We start from the raw sequence: 26,738 nt of genomic DNA on the forward strand, positions 1-26,738 counted from the left end.
CAACAGTTGTCTATTAGTAGTTTAGTTTGGGGGAACCAAAGTTTTACGTGAATTTTTTAAAACTTATCTTTATTGTTGAAAGTATTACAGATGTCTTCTTTTATCCCCATTGATCGCCTCCACCCCATAACCGCCCCCCCCCGGCCTTCACCACACCATTGCCTGTGCCCATGGGTTATGCGTGTATCATATAGCTTCTTACATGGCTTTCGGAATGAGCAGGGGATTGGTGCCATTAACTGTTGTGTAGTTCAAGGGTTAACTGTATACACATGTACCCTTAAACAATGACACGTATTTCTTAGGTCACCATGTGCAGAAAATGTAACATTATGTTTTTATATCTCAACTTGATTATTTTTGATGCCTCGTTTTTTCTAGTGGCAGAAAGTGAATCCAGTCAACAATGAGGTAGCTCAGTCACTGCAGGGCACTGCCAAGCACTTTCTGTTTAAACAGTTGGGTAAGGATTTCCCCCTTCCCTCCTTCTTCCACTGGATTGGCATCTATCTATATCTCACCCAGCCCCAAGAAAGGAACAAAGTGGCAAACTGGGCAAAGGAAGCAGAGGAAGAAAGGGTTCTAATCTGTGCTTGTTTTATGTAAATACCTAAATCCAGTCCTGTTGGTTGAGAAGTCCTCGGGTGCTGTGCATTCCTATGATCCCCTCTACTGGTATAACCTGGAATAAACCACTGTGAACAGGTTACCTTTGTCTTCCTCAGATGCAAGTGTCATTGCTGCTTAGGTGGGTCGCCAAACTGGGAAATGGTAATTCTCACGCTCCTGGTGGTGTTTGTGAGCTAGATTAAAATTATAGCAATAATACAGGAATGAGCACTGAGTGCAAGGTCTGGGCAGCAGAATTAAAGATTATAGTCATTGGTCAACACTTACTTTGCTCCATAAAACAAAGTAAACCCTCTGGCCTAGAGAACAGGGAACAACAACAAAAAGTGGAAGTCTGTGAAACAACGTTGTAGAAAAGAATGGAAGGAGTTATTTTATGTGGAGGGGTGGCATAATGCCTACCACACTAAATGAGAGTTCACTGGTAATAATAATCACAATAGTCATTATAACAGAAAGATCCAGAAGATCATATCCACAAATTTGTTGTCTGTGAGTTTATTTACTATAGGGACAAGAAAAACTTTATAGACAGTAATTTTGCATCTTTAATGTAATGAAAAAGAAAAAAAAGCTTCATTTCTAAGATACAGGCACAGAAAGCAGTAAGATAAACAAAGGAAATATTTCAAGATCTACAATGCAAAAGCACATTTTTTTTCAAGTACTTAGAAGGCAGGAAAGAGCAAAACTGCCATTGTAGGAAATGAAATTGGTGATATTGCAAACTTGAGATTTCTTCTTAGATTGCAGGAAAACAAGACAAAAATATAAAAATCATTAAAAATAAGAACATAATCAAAATGAAGAATAAAGATTAGAAGTACAATTTTAAAACAACAGCTACTCCCAGGTGTGGTTGGGCTGGATAAACCTGATACTTCACTCACACACACACACACACACACACACACACACACACACACACACCCCTTTAGTATCAGAGAGAGATCAGTCAACAGAATTTATAATAGAGCTGTGCAGTTGGCAGAGCCATGTCCCTCACAAAGAAATCTGCATCCGAATCCCTGGAACCCATGAATATGACAAAAGGGATTTAAAGTTGTAGGTGTAATTAAGGTTAAAAGATTATGCTGAATCATCTGGGTGGGCCCAATGTAATCATAAGGGTCCCCACATGGAGAAACAGGAGGCAGAAGAGCTAGTTGTCAGAGTAATGCAATGTTAGGGAGATTAAACCAGCCATTGCTGGCTTTGAAGACAGAAATGAGTCCCAAGCCAAGGAATGTGGGAAATCTCTAAAAAGTACAAAAAATGGATTATTTTCTAGAGCCATCAGAACAGTACCACCACTGTACACACTGGCTTTTAGATCAGTGAGATCTATTTTTTATTTCTGCCCTGTCACAGAACTGCTACCCCTTACTGGGTCCTCAGCATGTTCTCCCTCACGCCGTTTATTTTTTCATATGTGTGTCTGTCTCCCTAACCACACCATGGTTATGTGAGAGCAGGAACTGGGTTTTACTCTTTTCTTATATTCCCAAAGCAGAATTCATAGGAAATGATTTCTAAACATTTGTTGGTGAGGATTATGACATGCTCTTCTGAGTGGTGGGGAGAATTTGATAATAATGCTTGTGCAAATGTGTATGACTTAGCTAGTTGCCCTCCCCCAGGAAACCACAGAGGAAGGGTGCAGTGTCAAGGAACTTGGGCATCTCTCAGGAAGAACTCTGCAAAAACTTTTATGGTAAAAATTTAAATATAAAATTTAAAAACCAAATGCAAATATTTTGGTTTCCATTAACATCTCCCATTATCTCCCTTTCTAAAGATACCTGCTTTATTGAAAACTTTGAAAAGTGTCTCTTTGCAAGTAAAAGTAATGTCTTAAGAGTTTTAAATAGCAGATTGCTCAATTCCCAGCTGAACCTGCGAATTTAGTTTAAAATAGCAAAATTATTTCATGACTCCTGGGCCAGAAAAAAATATATATACATATATATATTTAAATATATCTTTATTGATTTTAGAGAGAGGAAGAGAGAGGGAGAGCGAGAGATAGAAACATCAATAACGAGAGAGTCATTGATTGGTTGACTCTTGCACACCCCACACTGGGGATCGAGCCTGCAACCAGGCATGTGCCCCGACTGGGAATCAAACAGAGATCTCCTGGATTCTAGGTTGATGCTCAACCTCTGAGCCATGCCGGCCAGGCAGATAAATATTTTTAACATCCATTTATTTAAGTAAATAAAAAACATGTTAACAAATTCAGAGTATAAAAGAGTTTACAATATAAGTAAGTCTTCCCTCCACTCATGACCCAACATCTTCAAGTTCTTCCCCAGACCCTACTTGTGAAGGAAAATCACTCCTATGTGTCTACTCTAAATACCCTCTGAATACTCTGTTCACTTCTGACTCTTCTTCTCACCGAATGTGTTGGGAGTGGGCTGGGGGGATAGATTCCCTCACACCAAGCAATTCTCAGATTCCCCAGATACCAGCTGGGTGCCCTACAATTCAACTCAATTCTGAAAGTCTATGTGGAGCTAGCCTCAGATCCCACAGGTTAAGGGCTCAGTCCCACAAGAATGATCTCCCTCCTCACTTCAGGCTTCAATCACAAGTCCAGGTATTTCTGTATTTCTGATTGACTATCTATGATTCAGAGGTTCCCATGACCCCCTCCTGAGGTTTGATTGATTTATTGGAGTGGCTCACAGAACTCAGGAAAACATCATATTTACTAGATTGCCAGTTTATTACAAAGTATATTAAATGATATAAATGATTAGCCAGATGAAGACATACTTGGGCAAGTTCCAGAAGGGTACCTGGCATAGGAGCTTGTGTCCCCTTAGAGTTCAGGGGCACAATCCTATCAGCACATGGATGCATTCTTGTTCACCAACCTGGTAACTCTGTGAACTGTGTCCTTTTGGGTTTTTATGGAGGATTCATTACTTAGGCATAATTGATGAAATAATTGGCCAATGATGATGTATTCAACCTCCTCAGAGGTGAGGATGGGGCTGAAAGATCCAATCCTTTAATCATGTGATTGGTTGCCCTGGTAACTAGCCTTCATCATTAGGGGTTTTCCAAAAGTTGCCTCATTAACATAAACTCAGGTGTTGTTGAAAGAGACTTCTTATGAATATCAAGACACTTCTTTCACATTTATCACTTTGGAGGTATGTCAGGAGGACAGAAACCAAATGTTATAACAAAAGATGCCCCTATTGCTCTGGTCACTTATGAAATATCAAGAGTTTGGTAAGCCATGAGCCAGGAGAAATGACTAAGATCATATACTTATTTCTTATTATAAATCACAATATTACACTGCACTTCACTAGCGCAGATCAACTCAAAATACTTTCCTGGGTCAGCCATGTAAGATGAATAATGCCTGTGTGTTTGTTGTGTAATACCATCGTAATTTGTATTCTTTCAACACCACATAATTTATTTGCAGCTATGTTTTTTCTTCTGGGAAAAAAAAAAAAAAAAAAAAAGCTCTTTTTTCTTGTTTTGGAAACACTTGACCCTCTCAGTCTTTCATTTTTTCACTTTTGATATAAAATAAGTAGTGGTTCTCTTTTCTCTGATTTTACTAAAGAAAATACAAACACAAGTTTCATGATACATGGCAATTGATATATTCTTTAATTTCAGGAAGATTTGAAGAAGGAATGAATGTAAACTCCTGGAGAGGACATGAATGTCTGAAGGACAGAACCACTGCTTGGCTCCTTGTTTCACCTGACTTTTTAAAAATTTTTTATGTAAGCTTGATGTTGTCAGACCTGACACTTTAAGAGAAACCAGAATTTTTTTTAATGTGAAATTCCTTCATTTTTAAGTGTTGGCAACAAATCCAATGCTATTTTTAAAATACTGAGTAGGCCAAAACAAGCCAAAGGAACCAGGTCTGCAGGCTGAATTTCAATCAATGGAGGCAGTTTGATTACTAATATCTGCCCTTTTTTCCTCATGTGATACTATATATTAGAGATTGTTTCTCAGTAGGACAAAGAGGTCTTATAGGCTTTCTTGCCTAGTGTGAATATATTTTATTTAACTGGCTCTTAGCTATGGGCATTTATGTTGTTAAATTAATTAAACAAAGGGGCAATTAGACTGAGATGGTTCTAATGCCTTGTCAGCCTACAGTGCAAACCAAAACCTAAGCCTGTAAATGCTTTAAGGTTAATAAATCAAAGCCTGAGACAACCAATCACGAACAGCCAACTAGGCTTTCCCATATAGGGCAGCCACTTAGGCTATAGCCGATCAAATAATTTTCTTGCTTTACTTCCGTGTCCCTAGAGGAGTCTTCCCCCAGCTCCTGTCAGTGGAGCACTCCTACCTCCTTCCAGTGTGGCACCACCTGACACAAATCAATTTTAGATAAAATAAACTCTTAAAATTTTTAATTTGCCTGAGTTCATCTTTTAACTATGTTGATTCCAATCGTTTGCTACACGCAATGAAGAAATATCATGCATACATCTTTGCACATATGTGGGAGTGTTTCAGTAGGATAGATGCCTAGAAGTATGATTGCAAAACCAGGGCTTTTTATAATGTAAAAATAACCCATATATGAAAGGGGTTGCTACTACTTGGTTTCTCTTCTTCTTCTTCTTTTTTTTTTTTTTTTAAACAACTAGCAAGTAACAGGAACAAAGACAGGTTTGTGCAACTCTGCAATCCTGGAAAGATCTACAGTTTGCACAGGTCATTATAACAAGTTCCTATCTGGACCTGTCATTAAAAGAGTTAGCACAATAAACATAATAAAGAATATTCCCGGAGTCCTGCATTTGGGAAGTTTGCTACCTACGGCTGAGTCTATACTGGGTGCTGTTGTGAATGGATGGATACTAACTGGGGATTTTGATCTGAAAATAAATTGTTTTATGCTGGGGGGGGGCAGGGACACAAGACCCTTTGATTTTGGCTATGCCACTAATTGCCTTCATTACCTTTCAGGGGCCACATTTCTTTTATGGGCCCCCGTTTCTTCATAAAACATAAAATGGTAAGAGTTGCAAGGGAGGGGAAAGGGTATTTAAAACCATAGACCTGACCTAGGTTACTTAGGGAAAGAATAAGATGGAAGGGGAAGGGGCCGGGATCTCTGGGATCTGGGTCCCTCCAACATCGAGGGGTTTGGGAGAGGAAGAGAAACCAGCAGAAGAGCGCGGGGAGCAGCAGCTCCCGGAGAAAAAGGTGCATGTACCGTCCTGAGAGCCAAGGGGGGGGAGCTGAGGAAGGGGCGCGCTGCACCCAGCGCTCAGAGCTGCAGGCCGAGGGGGCCGTGGGCACGGGACGGCAAGGGGGGCGTGGGCACGGGACAGCTAGGGGGCCATGGGCAAGGGACGGCTAGGGGGCCGTGGGCACGGGACTGGGAGGGGGGCGTGGGCACGGGGCTGCTAGGGGGCCGTGGGCACGGGACTGAGAGGGGGACGTGGGCACGGGGCTGCTAGGGGGGCGTGGGCACGGAGCTGCTAGGGGGCCGTGGGCATGGGGCTGCTAGGGGGACGTGGGCACGGGACGGCTAGAGGGACGTGGGCACGGGGCTGCTAGGGGGCCGTGGGCACGGGGCTGCTAGGGGGCCGTGGGCACGGGACTGGGAGGGCGCCGTGGGCACGGGACGGCTAGAGGGGCGAGGGCACGGGACTGAGAGGGGGCCGTGGGCACGGGACGGCTAGAGGGGCGTGGGCACGGGACTGAGAGGGGGACGTGGGCACCGGACTGCTAGGGGGACGTGGGCACGGGACGGCTAGGGGGACGTGGGCACGGGGCTGCTAGGGGGCCGTGGGCACGGGACTGAGAGGGGGACGTGGGCACGGGACTGCTAGGGGGCCGTGGGCACGGGGCTGCTAGGGGGCCGTGGGCACGGGACGGCTAGAGGGGCGTGGGCACGGACTGCTAGAGGGACGTGGGCACGGGGCTGCTAGGGGGACGTGGGCACGGGGCTGCTAGGGGGCCGTGGGCACGGGACTGAGAGGGGGACGTGGGCACGGGGCTGCTAGGGGGCCGTGGGCACGGGACGGCTAGAGGGGCGTGGGCACGGGACTGGGAGGGCGCCGTGGGCACGGGACGGCTAGAGGGGCGAGGGCACGGGACTGAGAGGGGGCCGTGGGCACGGGACGGCTAGGGGGACGTGGGCACGGGACGGCTAGGGGGGCGTGGGCACGGGACTGCTAGGGGGACGTGGGCACGGGGCTGCTAGGGGGCCATGGGCACGGGGCTGCTAGGGGGGCGTGGGCACGGGGCTGCTAGGGGGCCGTGGGCACGGGACGGCTAGAGGGGCGTGGGCACGGACTGCTAGAGGGACGTGGGCACGGGGCTGCTAGGGGGGCGTGGGCACGGGGCTGCTAGGGGGCCGTGGGCACGGGACTGAGAGGGGGACGTGGGCACGGACGGCTAGAGGGGCGTGGGCACGGGGCTGCTAGGGGGCCGTGGGCACGGGGCTGCTAGGGGGCCGTGGGCACGGGCCATTTCCACCCCCCGGTCAGATGGAAACCCAGACGACAGCGGCTAAAGGCTGGACAAAGTGATTTCTGACGCCTCTATAAACTTCACAAGCTTATTCCAAACCTGCAACTGGCCTAATGGACCCGAGCCCTTCAGCTCTGAGCTCGGGAGGAGTCCCTGGCGACTCCCCAGCCTCCCCGAGCTGGTCCTACGGGGTGCAAACATTTTGTAATCAAAGAAAGGCGCTGACAGCGAGGAGCCCCGTCGGTTTCTATGACTGTATTACGTCCTCGTTCTGTACACGGTAGGATTCTCCATGCTCCCTGAATACCTAAATGTTCTTAAATTGGTACCACCCGGTGAGAACTCATCGAACCGGGTTGCAAACGCCTCCCGTTCGCGCGTCCCGACCCGAACCAAACCTTCAACCCGCGAGGCTGCGAATTCCAACCCGGAAACGGCGAGGGCGGGGCGCTCGGGGAGGGAACACAGGCCCCGGGCTCCGGGCGCATGCGCCAGGCCGGCTCGGCCCTTTCGTGCCGCCCTCCTGGAAAGGGCGGGGTGGTGGTTTGCCTGACGGACCGGGTACGGGTGCCGGGCGGGCTCTCGCGGAAGTCCATGCGCCATTGGGAGGGCCGCAGTGGCTTCTCCGTGTCCTTGTTGCCCAGGGCCTTTTCCTGGGTCATTCCTGGAGCAGGGGCCGGACTGGGACTGACACCCGGCTCCCGCGTGGCCGTCTCAGCGCCTGTGTGACCTCCTCGCTGGAGGGATGTGGCGTCTACGCCGGGCCGCCGTGGCCTGGTAAGTGCAGGCTCCGACCCGGCCCCGTTATTTCTAGGGCCTCCAGAAAGACGGGTTTGCCCATCACTGCTAACCGGAGGTGCAGATAACTCTCAGTACAGACGGAGGGCGGCTGCAGGATTCCGGGATATTTTTGAGGACCCGGAGGGACAGGAGCCCTGACGGGCTTACCTGAGGTGCCAGCTCCGGTGCTGCCCTTGTCCCGGTTCCTGTGCCACTGGAAGGTTCTGGGCGCCTTTCTGCCTTGGCCTGTCTCTGTCGCCCCTGCCCTTTTCACCCTTCTGACCTCCCTGCCATCTCTGTCTGCGGTTGCTTCTTGTTTTTGCCTCTCCCTCCCGGGTCTTTGGTTCTGTCCATGTGTCACCTTTTCCGCGTCTCTCTTAACTCTTTCTTCTCTCTCCACGCCAGGCGTGCCTTGCTCCTGCAGGGCACTTCCGCGCCTCTCCCCGGGTGAAGGGGACTTTGCCTCTTTCCCTAGTCCGCTGTGTGACCGTGATTTTGGAGCCAGGTCTGGAGCGGTGACGCATAGGGTGTCAGAGATGGTAATGAGAGATGCCCTGTTAATAGCAGCTTTTTTCAGAGTTTAGGCGAGGAGTCTTGGTTTTGGATGCAAGGCGATAAGTGTGGCACCAGCTTTCTAATCACACTGTTATTGTTGCTCTGGCCTGGTTTAATTCTAAGTAGAGAATCGTAGAAGTCTTTTCATTTCTATGGGTTACTATATGCATTTTAATGAGATTAAAATGACTGTATCTGTATGTGTAGTTGTATTTTAATATCTTTAGATACCTTCAGAGTTAACTCATTGTTGCAGGCATTTCATAAGAAGTAATATACATTAAGCAAGGTTGAAAAAAACTTGGTTTTCACGAATTAACTCAACCTCTAAACAGCTGTTTTGAATTTTTTTCAGAACTTTTTAAATAGTTTTGATAATTTATAGTGTTTATAAAGAATAGAGTTCATTTATTTCACAAAGCTTAACTTGAGATTAAAGTCAGAACTGGATGGCATACAATAGTTACAGATTTTGTCAGTTAGAATAATTGGATACATTATTTCTAATTTCATGAAATTTTATTTTCTGAGTAAATCCACAGCCCTTGATACTAAAGTTATTTACAATCTTTTTATTTCTACTCAGTATTTACTGGGGAAACATATCTAATTTTCTTTAAATAGAGAAAAGACTGCAGAAAATAGCATACTTTGTTGAAGCAATTAATATCTGTAGGAAAAACTTTAAAGATTGAGTTTAAAAACAACCTGATTAATAACTAATATTTGTTTATTCAATTGGATGCTGTTGGGCTAAATTGCTTTTGAAGTTACTATGGACGCCATAAAGTTAGGGCTTAAAAGTGGCATCTTATGTTGATAGCACAGTTTAGCTACCTGCAGAAGTAGAGACTTAAAAAGTGAAAAACCCCAAGCTCTGGAATTTGTCTTCTGCTAGAGTTCCTCTGCATGTTATGAAGAAGTACATTTAATTTTCTATGCTTTAACAGATGGGAATATAAAAGCATTTTTTGACTTATATATCTAAATACATGCTGATAGACATGTAAGAAGACCAATAACCAGCATTTATTTAGATGCAATAAATATTTGGGTAAAATTGTTGAAAAAGAATTACATATTAGGGAATGATGTACAGGTTAAAAGAGATGGTAGATGAGAGAGAATAGATGATTTCAGGGGGAAAAACCTTATGTTGGTTCATGTTTGATTTTTAGTTTGGCTGAATATGGAAGTCCATTCAAAATCCTTTTCCTTCAGGACTATGAAGGTATTGCTACAGTTTTTTCTATCATCCTTTGTTACTAATACAAACTCTCAGAACAATCTGATTTTTGTGTTTGTAGGTATCATGTTTTTCCCTTCATGGTAGCGTTTAGGATCTTGGCCTTATCTTAAAATTCTCAAGGTTTTGTCCAGGTGTGGGTCTTACCCATTTCCCACTCTTTACCCTCCCACCCCAACCCCCACTCATCTGGCCTGACACTCATGCCTTTCTGTTAAAAAGATTCTTCAGTTCTGAGAAATTTGTCTTCTTTTTTTTTTCTTTATTTTTTTTTCCTTTTATTTTACCTGTTTTCTTTTTAGACATCTGTTATATGAATATTGTGGGAGGTTTTTTAGATTGTTCATGATTTCCAGAATATGATCTGTACCTATCATCTGTTGGAGAAGTATGCATGGACCACAATATGTGTATATGCACACTTCAAAAAAAGTTATAAATGTACCTCTGTGCTAATTAATTATTTACATTATAAACTGACTCTAATATAATCTTGAAGGATGAGATACAAATAAACAACCTGTATCTAGAAGCTTTCTTCCTCAATCCCAGGGAATCATTTTACGAATCCCATGGATTGTATTTCATAGACACACTTCTCTGAGTCACTTAACTTTTCTACTTATTTCTTTATATTCTAAGTTCTGTAGAATTTCCTTAACTCATTGTGTGGTGTTGCTGTTCTTTTTTTTTTTATATTGGCCATTACAGCTTTCATCTCCATGAACTCCTTTTTAACATTTATTAAACTCTTAAAAGATATGTAATTCTGTAAATTTTGTATTGTGCTCCAGTAGCTATTTTTAATACCACCTGCTTCTATTTTCTGTTTTATATCTGCAGTATCTTTAGGAAGTGTCCTGAATATATTAATTAGAATTTTGTATCCTCACTTTTTCCAAGATGAATAATGGTGTTTATCTTGGTCCTCATCTTAAGAGCTGCTGGTTTTCTGCAAGAGCCTCGTTATCTAATCATATTTAAACATGAAGGACTAATGGTTGATATAGGTGCCTGTGGGGGTTACCCCTGAATGAAAAGGTGATTGAGCCTTTAGGTATATGATATGTCAGCTAGTAGGCTTCATTTTAGGGTTTATAGGGAGTGAGCAGGCTATCAGAGAACCCCTACCCCAACACACACACACACACACACACACACACACACACACACACACACACACACACACACTGGGGAGCTTTAGCTCTTCCATGCCAGATATCCCTACCCCTACACACATGCACACACACACTCACACTACACACATACACACTGGGGAGCCTTGGCTCTTCCTTGCCAGATATCCCTACCCTTACACACATACACTCTCTCCCTCTCTCTCTCTCTCTCTTTCTCTTTCTCTCTCTCTCTCTCTCTCTCTCTCTCTCTCTCTCTCTCTCTCTCACACACACACACACACACACACACACACACACACACACACACACACTGGGGAGGTTTAGCTCTTCCTTGCCAGATATCCCTACCCTTACACACATACACACTCACTCTCTCTCTCTCTCTCTCTCTCTCTCACACACACACACACACACACACACACACACACACACACACTTAGGTCATCATCATGAATTGGAAGCTCTAGAAGTAATTCTTGAGGATGCTTTTTCAACTAGGATTTTGCTTTGCATCAGTTATCTCTTCCAGGTGACTAATTGAGGAACATTTTACATGTAGTTCCTGATTAGGACTGCCATACACTCTGTCTTTGTCCCCACCCACAGCTATTGCTGCCACCATTGTGGAAGTTAGAATTTTACGGGTTTGGAAATAAAAGATGAAGAAAGTACAGCAAGCCCTTGAATACAGTTGTTGCAGTCTGAGTTGTTTCATTATAACTCAGATGAGTTGCCATAGGAACTTAACTCTTGTTTATATAAGTTAGTCTGGGGTAAAACTGGTTTCATTATACATCATTTGCAGAACCAGAACCAATCAATGACATTAAGTGAGGACTTAACTATAATGAAAAACAATAACATCTTAGGGATATGACCACTCAGTCTTGAAGTTCATCTATTTTGGTTATATATTTGGATTAACTATTTTCTAAAAGCAGCAAATAATTTTTTGAGGCTTAAAGAGCTATTCAGTCATACATTAGTGGGGATTAGTGCAACTAATGTTGAAATGACATTTATTGAGCACTTTTTCTGTGTTTATTGCTAGATTCTTTCATCTTTTTAAAAAGTTTGCTATTTAATTATCCCAATAGCTTATATTCATTAAGCAAATTTATTTAGTGTCTACTACTTATGATGCATTGGGCTAGGCTTTAAAAATACAATGGTAAGCAAAACAGGCAGAACCCTGGCCTTACGGAGATTTCGGTTTAATGGTAGAGACAAATGTTAATTCAATAATTAGACTATTATGTAATACAAATTTTATAAGCACTGAAGAAAAAATACCGGGAGCCAAGAACTGTAGCAGGGGGACTTGAATAAGAATGAAGGTTCAGGGAGAGGAGGAATGCTTGAGGTGAAACCATTTCTAACAAGAGTAACAGGAGCTAAGTAGGTAGAAGAGTTTGTCCAGGAACAGTGGGCATTATGGCCCTGATGTGGGAAGGAGCATGGTGCTGTTGAGGATCTACATGAGAATCCTGCCTGGAGGTGAGAGGGAGAAGAAACTGGGACCAGACCGTGATGGAGGGCCTTATAGACCAGGAGTTTGGATTTTATTCTAGATGCACGGGGGACATTTAATAGATTTATGCAGGTGAGTGACAGTGATCAGATTTACATTTTGGAAGAGTGCTCTGGTTGTACTGTGGTACAGACCATTGTAGCCACCCACTAAGAAATGATGGTAGTGGAGGTGGGAGAAGTGGGAGGTTTGAGGTCTGTGCTGAAGTAGAATTAACAGAGCTTGAGGGTGAGGGAGAGTCAAGAATCATCCCCAGGTGTGTGGCTTATGTAACTGGGTAGGGCTTACGCTGTTTTCTGAGAGGAGTGCTGGGGGGAAGTCAGGGTTTGGGGAGGAGGGGAGGGAGCAAGGTTTTGGACATCTTGAATTTGAGGTATTTTTTACAATACTTATTTTTATTGATTTCAGAGAGGGAGAGAGAGAGATAGCGACATCAATGATGAGAGTCATTGATTGGCTGCCTCCTGCACACCCCATGCTGGGGATGGAGCTGGAAACCTGGGCTTGTGCCCTGACCAGAATCGAACCTCAATCTCCTGGATCATAGGTCAACGCTCAACTGCTGAGCCACGCCTGCCAGGCTTGAGGTATTTTTTAATATCTAAGTAGTAATATTGAGTAAGCAGTTGGACAGCAGGATCTGGAACTTAATTATTTGTATTAGACATAAATTTAAGAAACATGGGTATGTAGATGGTAATCAAGGAAATAGATGTGGATAAGATTGCCTAGGAAAAATGTATACAGTGAGAAGAGAAGTGGGTTTAGATCTTAACCTTAATAAACTCATAACATTTAAAAGATACTGTAGTTGAGGAGGAGGCGAGTGAAAACTAGTGACCAGTGAGGTAAGAATAAAACTGGAAACTGCCAAGGAAGAGAGAGTTCCAACAATGAGGAGGTGTCAACATTTTCAAATATTGCTCAGAGAGTTAAAATGAGAATAGAGAAAACAAATGCCCATTGGAAAGCTTTTGGTATACTCTGTAAAAGCCATTTCACTGAAATTATACAAATGAAAATTAGGTTGATTTGGCTTTAGTGAATAGCTAGAGAAATGAAATGAGGTCTTTTCTCCCCTCTCTCCTTTCAGATGAGAGAGACTTGACTTGTGATTCTTTAAAAGGCAGGAGAGGAGAAAGAAAATTCAAAACAGGATTCTCTAGGGGGAGGAGCAATTGCTGTAATCTTACAGAGATTGTAGAAAGAGGGGGCAGCTAGAAGATATATGTGTAGCTGCGGTAGGTAAACAGCATGTTTCCTTCTGATGGCTTCCATTTTCTCAGTGAAGTAGGGGGCAAGGTCATCTAGGGAGAGTTGGGGGAAGTATGGGGTGATGTGGGAGGTTAGAGGAGGGTGGAAAATGACTGAAATAGTCCTAGCAGAGAGTAGAAGAATGTATTGATAAGAGAAATGAAGTAAGACTTCAGGCAGTCTTGAGGGCGTAGGTGACATGTCTGTCCAATAAGGTGTGATTTTCTTTAGTAGTGCTTCATTCCCCTGGTCAGACAGGGAGAAAATACATAATAAGGATCATCCAGGGTTTATATTTTGCCAGTTAAGTAAAACAAAATGTCAGAGAACAAGGGAGTCTAGAATATTTGCACAAGAATTATTGAAACTGTGAACTAGGGAATTTAAGGTGGGTAAGTGGGTAAATAGATAGATTGGAAACTAATAGGTAAGAAGACAGAAATATATCAGTGACTTGGTTGTCTCATAGGGTCAAAGATGGTTGTAGTGAAAGGGAATTATGGTCTGAGAATAAGGTACTTGGATTAGTGATTACTAACTATGACTCTGATATAACTATTATTTAATTTTAACAGATTGAAATAATTTTAATTTTAACAGATTATAAAAATTCATAATTTGTCTTTGATTGCCCAACTAGTAAGCAATGAAGCTGTGATTGGAACCAAAGTTTTATCTGATTCGAAAGACTTAAGTGGATGTAAGAATAGATTTGAAAGAAATTTGAGCTAAATGTTGTGAAACCATGAACTCCACAGTTGATTCATCTCTTGAGTTTTTTATTTCTGTAAGCGGTAACTTTAGTCATCCCAGGTAAAACCTCATGGTTATCACTTACTCTTCTTTCCTCTCCTCCTATGTCTAGCCTGTCATTCTGGTATCTACCTTTCCCTTTCCTTTCTCGCGGTTGCTACCTCACTTCAGTTTCTTCTTCCTTACATCTAGACAACTAAAATATGATCACCTTTTCTCTCCACTTCTGATTTACTTACCTGTCTTCTGATCTAACATTGTGTCTTTGTGATTTGGGGCTGCTATGAGAAATTGCTATACACTGGGCGGCTTAAACACAAACATTTATTTCTCATAGTTCTGGAAGCTGAGAGGTCCAAGATCAAGGTGGCAGCAAATCTGGTATCTGGTGAGGGTCTGCTTCCTGCTTTATAGACAGCCATCTTCTCATTGTTCCCTCATATGGTAGGGAGAGAGAGCTGTGCTCTTTATCCCCGTAGAAGGGTACGTCTCAGCGTGGAGGCTCTACCCTCATGACCACATACAGACCTGATTACCCACCCCCCAAGACCCCACCTCCAAATACTATCACATTGGGGATTAGGCTTCAGATTTTGGGGGGACATAAACAGTCTATAGCACATGATCTTTAATATCTTTTTAAATTATCTTTTAATTAATATTACTGTACTTGGAAACATTCAGTGGCTCCGTTACCTACAAAGTAAAGTTGAAACAGCCTGACGTTCAGTGGCTCTGTAGTTTGTCCTTCGACCTCCTCTCCAATTTCACCTTCCACAGTGAACCTTCTGTGCTAGCCTGTTATCCTTGTGCCATTTCATTGTCTTAGCTCCGTACCCTTCTCTATCTGGAATTTCTTTCACTGTTTTTGGCTCTTTCCACCTCAGTAAGTTTTACTTTTTCTTGGAAGTATTCCCTGACCACCTCAGCCCCTAGGGATCACTCGCTTTCTGTGAACTCTTGTGTCACTGTCTCTCCTGCTCCTCTGGCACGGAGGCATTTGTTATGTTTTTCATTGTCATGTGTGTCTGATGCTGGGGTAGAGCCCATTTTGAAGTTAAAATGAGGACTTTGCTTTTCATACACTGAGTTTGAGGTCAGGAGAATTGAATTTTTTGGTTAATAAAAGATGACAGACCTTACTTTTTATAAGATGGGGGAAATTACGATTTATGAGGTAGCACATACTGCAACAATGCCTGGCACACAGCAGATGATTAATAAGTATAAGCTACTGTGTGACATGGTGTGGTTGGCCACATGCTCTCGTATGTGTGTTTTCCCTTTGTTATATTGCTCTTTTTATATAATTTTCTTTGCGTTGTTACCTTGTCTGATCTTTCTCCCATACCCATTTGTGTTTCAGCGAGGTCTGCCAGTCCTTAGTGAAACACAGCTCTGGAATAAAAGGAAGCGTACCACTGCAAAAAGTGCATCTGGTTTCACGAAGTATTTATCATTCATGTCATCCTACCTTAAAGCTTCAAAGACCCCAATTCAGGGCATCATTTCATCAGTTTTCCTCTCTGACTAACCTCCCTTTACGCAAACTGAAACTCTCTCCAATTAAATATGGCTACCAGCCCCGCAGGAATTTTTGGCCGGCAAGATTAGCTGCAAGACTCTTAAAACTTCGATATCTCATACTGGGATCTGCTGTTGGGGGTGGCTATACAGCCAAAAAGGTGAGTTTAACTTTCCTACCGCTTTTCCAATTATTCAGCATGATTATTTTAAGGTTTTCATAGCATAAGTGATTTTTCTTTAGTGCAATAAAATATAATTAGATGTTTAAATATTTATTGTGTCTCTACCATATGCTGGATTTTTATTTATTGATTGATCTTAGGGAGGGAGGGAAGGAAGGAAAGATGGAAAGAGAGAGAAATAGAGAGAGAGAAATAGAGGCTGTTGGCTGCCTCCTGCACAAGCCCTGACCAGGATCACTCTGCAACCCAGGTATGTGCCTTGAACCAGAACTAAACCCATGACCTTTTGGTGCACAGGACTCTCCAACCAACTGAGTCACATTAGCCAGGGTTATGCTAGATTGTTTTAATGGTGTGAATAGTAATAGGAAAATACCTTCCAAATTTTAGTTATAATTATTGGAAATTAAAATGGCCTAGTGGAGCTCTGGCTGGTGTGGCTCAGTTTGATTGGAATGTTGTCCAATGCACCAAAGGGTCATGGATTCGACTTCTGGTCGGGGCACATACGTAGATTGCTGGTTCAATCCCTTGTCAGGGTGTGTATGGGAGGCAGCCGATAGATGTTTCTCTCTCACATCATTCTTTCTCTCTTTTCCTTCCTCTTTCTCTAAAATCAATTTTTAAAAACCCCACATATCCTCGGGTGAAGATTTTTTTTAAAAAAGGCCTAGGAGAAGGAATACTGTGCTGGGAGTGAGAACACTTTGGTTTGATTTTTAGCTTTGCCATTTAGTGGAACAGATGGGAAACTTAAGTGGCATATTCATGCAGCTACTTCTTGGCTGGGACCAGAGGCAAGGTGTCCTGACCCCTGGTCTGTCTTCCTTCTATTCCACAGTGTTGTTTAAAGCCATGCCATGAAACCTGTTTGAAATGAGAAAATATTTTGAAATTTTACATTTCTCATATTCAGTAAAGGAACATTTACATTTTTACATGCTTGCCTGCTAATTTGTTTTTAGAGGAATTGAGGCCACTTTGTTTCTAAAACTTTTGAACATAATGTATCACTCTTAGTAGATTAGCATGTTTTAATTAAAATAGTTTTTCTTATATTTTTATATGGCATTCAGAGCATTTGACTGGCATTCTTTCTTATCTTTTAGACTTTTGATCAATGGAAAGATATGATACCAGACCTAAGTGACTATAAATGGATTGTGCCTGACATTGTTTGGGAGATTGATGAGTATATTGATTTAGGTTTGTATCATCAACATTAACTTTTTTTTTTTGGTCTTATCTATAGGAAAAAAAACTAGTTGTGTTGAGATAGTTTCCTAACTCATGAGTTGAATGTGTAGTAGTTTTATTTTAATGATAAAAATAATAGACTATCAAAGAAAAAATTTATGAGAAAAAGAAAGTATCTACTAGTCCATCACTTTAACAAAGCTGCCACTGTCCTTAAGGAGCATGCTCTTTTAATTGCACCAGTTTTGTGTATGTGGTTAATATTTTTGTTTCCTTTTTAAAAATTATATAATCGTAGTGAACATACCCTTTGGTATCTTATCTTTTGCTACCTAACACATTTTGTTTGCATTTTCCATACTACCAAGCAACCTTCCCAAACATCATTTTCAGTGTTGCGTGTTACCCAGAACTGATGCACTATAACCCACTTAACTAGCTCTTTTTGATTGGATACTTTGGTTATCTCTATTTTTAGTAACCAGATTCTTTGAAAGTCTGCTAGTGTCCAGAGTAATTTCTCCCTATTATCAGCCACTGTCCCCCTTCTTCTAACAATAGGTAGGTGAGAAAATGTGTATTTTATAGCTGTGATTGTCAGTAAGTCATGGTGATTTTTAAAAAATTTTTGGATGAAATTATTTTCCCCAGTCTCTTTTTAAAAACTATTTAATTTCTTAGCTTAAGTGTATATGGGGGTGGAATTAATCTCTACATACACTTATTCACAGTACTTCCTTTAAGATAAAACTGCTGTGTTGACAAAGATATTTGCAGGAAACATACTCTTTCAAATTATTTTTTTAGTATTCATGAGGATTGGTTTTTAACTCAATACATTTGCCAGTACCATGGTATGGTGTCCGACAGCCTGGATTCTGAACCTAGACTGCCTAGGCTTAAAACCCTGACTCCCTCTCTTCTTTGCTGTGCTGGGGTCCAGTTCCATAATCTCTGTTCCCCAGTTCCTCATATGTAAAATGGGGTGATCATAGAAATTTTGTAGGGTTGCTCTGAAGATTAAGCAAGTTAATGCTTTTATAGCACTTAGAATATTAGCTGGCATATATTCTTATTCTGAGAATATTTATGCGTTTTGGTCTTCTCCAGAGAAAATCCCTTCCTAATTCAGAAGACCCTATAAAGTTGTACCAGACTTAGACAAAATTGTTGAATGTTTTTAAACAAAAATAAATGCTTTGACCATTTTATAAATAAAACAAACTAAAATAAAATAAAAGCTTGCCTTGGGCTCTTAATTATTACCAGTTGGTAATAGGGACTATGAAAAGAGGGAGAGAAGCAATGGAATTCTGTTCCTGAGCTTGAACTGGGATGCGATCACGTTTTGAGCTAGGCCAGGTACTGTAAGAGATGTTTGTCTCTTTTTTCTTTGATTCTTTGCCTCTTTGCTGTGACTTCCTTCCCAAAAGTACTTCCAATTCCAGTCCAGTGTTAACATTGTTTATACAGTGCTCTGTCTCAAGGCATTTAACTTATAAATCAAAAGTCTCCATCTAAGCCATGTGTTTGGTGAGTCTTTTTAAAAAAATTGTATGGCTTGTGAAATATCATCAGAATAACACATTGTTTCAGATATATATGTAGCAGCCGTAGTTGTAATAAGGAGAAAATGGGAAAGGGTTTTAATTTAAATGTATATATAGTGATATTTAAATTTTATTAATGTCTTATTACTTTGAGACTGAATGAAGTTTTTGTGTGTGCGTCTTCTCCAGAGAAAATTAGAAAAGCCCTTCCTAATTCAGAGGACCTTGCAAAGTTGGCTCCTGACTTTGACAAGATTGTTGAAAGCCTCAGCCTGTTGAAGGACTTTTTCACCACAGGTAAGGAAGGACCTGTGTTTGATCTCATTTAAAATGCTAGGAATCACAGAGGAAAATTAATTAGGTGTATTTATTTGTTTATTTCCATCTTTTAAATGAAAACATTTAGTACAAATGAAACACAGGTTTTTGGAAAAAATATATAATCATGAAGTTTTGTTGTGCAGTGATTTTAATTTTTGTTTAGCCCAACAGAATGAAAGTTTGCAACAACTTAAGCTAGACCTTAATCAGTGAGGGGGAAAATATCACTTGTTCTTGACAAGTAGATGAGACTTCCTATGTGTTTGCTTTTCATAATTGGTTAGAGCCAATTTGGTGATTTTAAAACAAATTTTATTATGATAGACCATAATGAGTAGAATTTACTAAGGTTAATCCTGGTGTATTTGCCCAATTACTGCCCTATCTTGATATATACCTGAGATCTCAGACATCTTTGTTTGCTCATTCCTGTTAAAGTTTTACATTTCTATTTCCCCTTTTGCTGATTTTTCACAGGTCACAAATTGGTTAGTGAAATCATAGGAGCTTCTGACCTACTTCTCTTGTTAGGTGTGTAAACAGACATTTTTGCTGATCTTAACATGCCTTCTAAATGCTTCTAATAAACTACTTGCAAATAAAATTGCAGACCAAATTTGTAATGCTGCTTATGCTAAATTTCAAAACCCCAGAATTATATTGGGCAAATTCATTCTCCTTTAGGTGGAAGTAATAAAGTAATTATTTTGTAGTAAAACTAAAATTCCTAAATATGTATCTGTATTTTAAGATTAAAGCTATTAAAAAGAGAGTTTGCTTTACCAGAATATTTTCTTGAAATTGATCTGATTGTTTTTGATAATTGAAATGAAAAGTAATTTTAGTTTGTCTCATCTGTCCTGTCATAGGTAACATTTTAAATTTATTTTTTTTGCTATATGTAATCTTTACATAATGGCAGTGGTATATGGCTGAATTGTAAGTACACTCATGTAAAATACTTATCAAAAATTGCCTTATTTTTTTATTGTAATTTTCAGTGATATTTTTAAAAATAGGTTAAACACATGCTACAACTTAAAAAAAAAATTTTTTTTTTTTTTTTGCATGGGTTAAATAAGAATAGTTTTCCAAAAAAAGTGATACTTACTCTAAAATCCATTTACCTTTTCTTAAAATTTTTATTTATTTATTGTTGACTGTGACAGCATGGATGGACCTGGAGATTATGCTAAGTGAAATAAATAAGTTAGAGGAAGACAAATATCACCTGATCTCACTTATATGTGGAATCTAATGAACAGAATAAACTGATGAACAAATTAGGTCTTGAGACATGGATGCATGGAACAGACTGACATCTCAGAGGGAAGGGGAGTGGAGGGGACAGGAAGAGACAGGTTAACCAAAGAACATACATGCATATAGGTATAGCCCATGGACACAGACAATAGTGTGGGGAAGGCAGGGGCTGGATATAGGGGGCAAAGGAGGGGAAAATGGGGGACATCTTAACATAATTTGGAATTTAGATTATTGACATCACTGGAGAATTTAAAGGACTGCGTGTTTATTTTGAAGGTTCATCTGGAGAAACCACGTTTAGAGCAACAGATCATGGACCTGAAAGTGACAAGCATTATAGAAAGGTAAGTATAAAGGAGAATTCTTCACCTAGATAGTCTTGTAAGATTTTTAAAATGTTTTTAACTTACCTGCAAGACTTGAAAATGGTAACATCTGAGGAGCAAATATAAAACACCTAAACAGAGTATTGTTACTAACCTTGGTACAAAATGCAAGGTATATACAGCATATTTTATGAATATGATTGGAGAAGTCTGTTTCTTTCAGATATGTTCTGCAATATATTAGTTTCAACAGTTTGTTCCTAACGAAGGGTTTGTTGTTAAATATGTATGGAAGAAGCTGGTATAAATAAAACAAGCAGGCTTTTTTTCTTTTCCCTTGGATTTCTCAGATCTTAATATACTTTTGCGCTTTGTGAAGCTCCAGGAGAAGTCAGAGCGTACAGGGTTTTCCAGATTTATTTAGCAGCAGAGCCCTTGTTCATGAAATATCTTCTAGGGACCAGTGTTTTATGATACACACTTAGGGGAAATATTAAGGGAGTAGAAAGCAGGTTATAGTAGGGAATAAATCCTGTTACACTGATAGTCAACAAAATTATGTATGTATGGGGTTATTTAGGGTTTGTCAATTTCAACACATACATTAAAAAAATGCATATGACAGTTTTAAGAGAATCGCTTATGTAGTATAACATACATTGCTCTGTAACCTTACATTTTCTTAGTCTTTTTTTATATTTTGGAATTGGTAAGATGACTAATTCCTTGAATATTAAAAAGTGTCTAGATATATAGATATCTGGAAAAAATACTCTGTGAACATTTAAAAATAAATGTGGACTATGTAGCTTTTATACTGAAGGTTATGGTATGAATACATTGAAAAGAAATTATTTCATGTTTGAGAAGCAGGAAGAAAATTTCTATGTATAGGTTTCTATCTCTCTTTCCTTTAACTTTGAACTTTTTACATAATATTCCAAGATTTAATTATATTTCAAGAGGTGTTTGGTTTTTTCTTTTACCTTTTAGCTTGATCTTTTGGAGAAAATATATTTTGAAACGTGTGTGTGTGTGTGCACATAGGTGTGCATTTCCCTTTTAACTTTATATCTTTCTTTACATCTTTTTCATTGGCTTTGTTATAATCAAGGAACACCCTTGACTGTTCATGCTACTGGGGAGAAAAAATTGAATAGAAATTAGCCAATTGTGCACAGCTTAATTTGATCCAAGGCCTTGGTCCTTAATACAGGTAGACCTACTGTACAGAGAGGAGCTAATCAAATGGGGGAGAAGGAACTTCTGTTATAGATATGGTAGTGTGTTTTTGAGTGACAAGATTTCTTGTTGCCTAGGTTAGTCAATGGAGGTCTGCATCTCTGCTTTTCTCTGCTATAGCCTAGGATCATTTTGGTGAATGAGAAACCTATTTCAGGGCCTGACTCAGATAATTCCCTTAAGATCATACTAAGGTGATACATGAACAATCAATAAAAAATCAGGAGCTCTACAATATGGGAAATGCAAGAGTATGGATCTCAGGGAGTTTAATTATTTTTACAGATTTGATTTTATACAGCAGACATAAAATCAAATTTATTGCTTTATTTTATAATTTACTCCTTTGCTTGTAGGAAGATAAATACCCTTGTAGACTATTTTCTGTTAATTTTTTCTTAATTTATGGTGATTATCTTTGCCCATTAAAAAACTCACCAATTATTATTTTCAACTGTTAGTTGTAAATACTAAATCTAGAGTTGGAATTAAGCTGCTTTTTTTACAGGCTAAATCAAACTGTAGCAAATCCTAGTATAAAAATTAATATACAGAAAAAGCATTTTAAGCCTCTACTAGTGGTTTTAATGCTATTAATATGCAGCATTATGGTTTCAAGGCTTGACTGTTACCTGTGATACTTGAGAATAATGAACCATTCAAATAAGATGTAGGAAAACTGATTTTAAGAGTTCTGGCTACAAATTGATGGTTTAAGGTAATGAAGGAGAAACCTTAGCTTAGCCCTAGCCTTTTTGAAATTACTCTAAAACACCGAGTTTGAAAATTTGGGCAATGATTAGAGGTGGTAGCTGATACCTTTTTGATTGGTTTGGTCTGGTGTCCAAGAGCTCCAGATTTAAAACAGTATTCAGGGTTTGAAGCAGTCATACCTTAGCTTAATGGTTGTCTGGTTTGAACCTAGGTTTCTGGCTGGACTTCTACTAGAAATATAAAAGTAAATGTGAATCATATTTTTAAAAATAATAGTAATAAATTGAAAACATTTCAACAACTAGAACTAAAAAAAAGATTTGTGCTTTCTAATAGGAGAACACATCTGGAGAAGTGCTGGCAAGTAGTGGAACAGTTAGGACCTTTCAAAGTCAACTGATGTGAAAGTGACGGGCAGTTGAGGGAACACAAGTCAGATTGTTTGACTTGAGTCAGACAGAATGAACAACATGATGAAGTGATTACCTGTGGTTCCCAGTCTGGGGCACTAGACTTTTAGGTGTTCTGGAAAGTTGTAATGGAGGTCTTCAGAAGGTCAGCAGAAAGCACACCTTTGCACATAAGAATGTATGGGCTGACTAGACATCAACTTTCTTTGATTTTTGCCTGGATTAACATCCATTCAGTTTGTGGACAGTAGTTATTTATGTTATGTTGATGAAAAGTTCTGGTATGTATCTTTGATAAGTAAAAAAATGGAAAAAATACTGAAACCACTTTTTAATAAATGTTTTTTGTTAATCAAAAATTTTAAAACTTGTGTCCTCTTTAAAATATTAGAAAGAGCCCTTGTGTGAACTGAATAATATTTTTGAGACTTGGAGACCTTTAGAACTACCTGAAAACAAATTAGAAATTGGAGTGGTGAGCCTATTTTAGTGGTGAGCAAATTGATTTAGTAGATTTCTATATATTAGTCATAATACATTAACGGTGACAAGACTACTTAGTGTATCTCCCTTTTTAGATTCAGTAAGATTGTTGTGTTGTAGTGAAAATTTGCTAAATGAGACATTTTATTATCTGTGCTTTTGTTCTATCATGTTTCTAATTGTTCATAAACATATCACAGAAATAAGGAATATGGTCATTCTAAAGGTAACAAGCACAATTATAATTTATAGAAAATATTTGGAGGACCTTTTAGCAGTCTAGATCATGAAAATATAATTTAAATATAATTATTAAACAGTAATACATTATACTGCTTTTCTTTTCCACATGTTACTTTATTTCTTATTTGTGTGGCTTGTATTGTACCTCCCAGCTGAAATAACTCTCTTTCCTTTCCACTGCCTCGTTACTCATCCTTAAAGCCCAGCTCAGTTGTCACATGCATTCAGGCTTCTATAATCATTTTCATTCCATTAATTATATGCTTCACATTTAAAACTCTTACCATATGTAACACTATCTATTTTGGTTTGCATTCTTACTATTGATGGAATATTCCTACCACAGAATCTCTGTTCTCAGAGCACCTGGGATAGTGCTGAGGTCTTAGCAAAATCAGTTGATTTAAAGTAATAAATTTGATTGATGCCAACAAGAGTGAGCCTAAAGATTTTATGTCATATGTCTTTTTGCTCTGATTACCTGTGAATTTCTCTTGGCCTTCAATATTTGGCAGCTATTGAGGAGAACAAGAATGTGAAGGTAGTACATACTGAATTGTAACAAAGCAGTGTTTCTTAAGTACTATTTATATTTCTGGAATTCCTTATATAACAAATGTGGTAATAAAATGAGATTCTCACAGCCAGCACCATCAGGTAACTACAGAGTCAGGAAACTTGAGTTGCCTGAGCATCTAACGACCAGAAACTTATGCTTGGTTAAATTCTTAGCCAGGAAGCCAAATCACTGTGTACTGGAGTATAGTGGATGAGAAGCAGAAAGATCAGAGGAAGAAAAACTGAGAGGAACTGCATGAGAAGTGGAGTGGGAAAACAGGCACCCTTACTTTATTCCTTAGTAATATGCATACTGCCTTTTTATGTCATTTAAAAAACATTAATTATATATATATACACACACACACACATACTGTATATATAACACTTCATAGGAAATTTGGAACAAAGGGGATTTATTAGATACTGTAATATTCATAATACTATTACTAATGGACTGATTTGTTTATCTTTTAAAATTATTATTTGTAGAAACTGTCCAAGTAGTAAAATTGCATATGGTATTTCTGAATTGAAGTAAGTTAAAGAATCCAAGTCGAAAGACACATTTCCTTCTGATAACCAATAATAAAACATTTTTCAGTTCCCTATAATTATCATAAGCATTTGTGTATTACTGAGAGAGAGAAAAATAGGAAAATAGTTCTTTTTAGCTAATCAAATAGCAGAACTATTCAAACTGAAAAGTAGTTTAATGACTAGAACGTTTTTTAAATAGAAGAGGAACGATGTCTTCACTTTCATAAAGTTCTTCTCTGGCCCCAAGTTATTTATAAAACTCGTATAGCAGGGATTGGCAGACTTTTCCTTAAATATTTTAAGCGTGCAGGCCATAAGGTCTCTGTGGGCTACTCAGCCAGCCCACCATAGTTTGCCTCCTCCTTGTTTTAATATAGTTTGAACCTGAAGGGTCAGAAGTACTTTGAAAATAATGAGAGCGAAGTGTTAACAGGATGGTATCAGGTACAGATTCTGTAGTCACTCTGTCTGCATTCAGATCCTGCGTTTTCTGCTTTCTAAGCTGTGTGACTTTGGACAAGTTCCCTAGCTTCCCTGAGTTTCTGTTTACTCTTCTGTAAAAGAGGAAATCCTACCTGATAGAGTTGTCGAAAGGACTATGGAAAGCCCTTTAGCATAAGATCTGGCACATAATAAAATTCAATAAATATTGGCTATTAGGATGACGATGATGATGACTATGATCATTATCTTAGACTTTTAGTGCATAAGTAAACAGTATATTAACGTCATATGATTAATTTCCTCCCCTTAGTCTCTGTGGAATCTGTTCTGGGGATTGTGAAAAGTAAGAAAATGGATTATAGGATTGATTAGTAGCTTATCTACAGAATAGTCATTTTTTAGGAAACCAGTTTGGATTTTATGCTGGAAACTTTGCAGTATTAGGTAAAAGTATGTTGTAATTTGATTCATTCAAGCAACAGACATGTGTCATGCCCTACTCTGTGCTGGCTCAAACACATCCAACATGTCATTGTTCTAGGTACTAGGTATAAAAACAAACAGGGTAGGGGCCCTGCTCTGCTATACATTTTTAAAATATGTTAAAAATATAGTATTTTAAACGTACTCACATATGAATGACTTATAACTTCAAGATTATTTAAAAATTTTTTCTACCAAACTCATCAACTTTTAGGTTTTTGCAGCATTTTCAGTTAATATTTTGGTTTCTGGAGTTATCATTGATTTTCTTGACCTGACATAATATTTTTAAAAACTGAGAACACTGTACATGAAATATGAGACTATGAGAGCTGCAGTGTCAAATTGACAATAGCTAGGTGTTTAGAGAGTATATTACCTAGTTGTTTACAATAACTTTGTAGCAGTTATATTTTATATATAATATATATCATTTAAAAATAGGTGCTACTTTTTGAGAGAAAAATGTCTGAGCTTAGGAAAATATTTATTGGGGGAAAATGTGTTTTGTCCATTTAAGGAGTGTATCTTGCACAGTAGATACACATATTTCTTCCCCTTTGTATTCCACATGGCCTTAACTTAGAAGATGTATAGCCTATCACTTGGTATTTAGGGTGAGATTTGGTGCCTAAAATTGGATAAGGGTAACATCCATTAGTCGTGTAGCATAGTGTAAATAGCTCTTTCTATGTCTAATTCTTGTGTTTTTTTCCTACTTATTTTTCAGGAGGTAACAGTTAATTTCAACTATATTCACATAACAGTGCTTCCTTCAGTAACAGACTTGGAAGGAAAGTGAAGTGTCACTAGAAAGAGGGTGCTTTCTTGTAATGTAATAGATATTAGAGTATTTACCATACAATTTATATAGAAAA

At 39.5% G+C, this 26,738-nt stretch overlaps 1 protein-coding gene across 4 annotated transcripts in view; it reads left to right on the forward strand.

The window, feature by feature from the left end:
* Positions 1 to 7,604: 7,604 nt before the first annotated feature.
* Positions 7,605 to 26,738, forward strand: part of OPA1 (OPA1 mitochondrial dynamin like GTPase) — an 83,797-nt gene continuing 64,663 nt past the window's right edge. Inside the window, exons 1-6 of one of the 4 annotated variants that reach the window (XM_081138519.1) lie at positions 7,643 to 7,893; positions 15,741 to 16,059; positions 17,193 to 17,289; positions 19,020 to 19,127; positions 19,629 to 19,682; positions 20,694 to 20,761. In XM_081138519.1, coding sequence (XP_080994645.1) covers positions 7,862 to 7,893; positions 15,741 to 16,059; positions 17,193 to 17,289; positions 19,020 to 19,127; positions 19,629 to 19,682; positions 20,694 to 20,761 — 678 coding nt within the window. In that variant the 5' untranslated portion in view covers positions 7,643 to 7,861. Of the gene's footprint in view, positions 7,894 to 15,740; positions 16,060 to 17,192; positions 17,290 to 19,019; positions 19,128 to 19,628; positions 19,683 to 20,693; positions 20,762 to 26,738 lie in introns of all 4 variants that reach the window. The other 3 variants (XM_081138521.1, XM_081138520.1, XM_081138522.1) reach the window with 3 other exon arrangements.

This window comes from Miniopterus schreibersii (assembly GCF_964146895.1).
Source record: "Miniopterus schreibersii genome assembly, chromosome: 5".
NCBI lineage: Eukaryota > Metazoa > Chordata > Mammalia > Chiroptera > Miniopteridae > Miniopterus > Miniopterus schreibersii.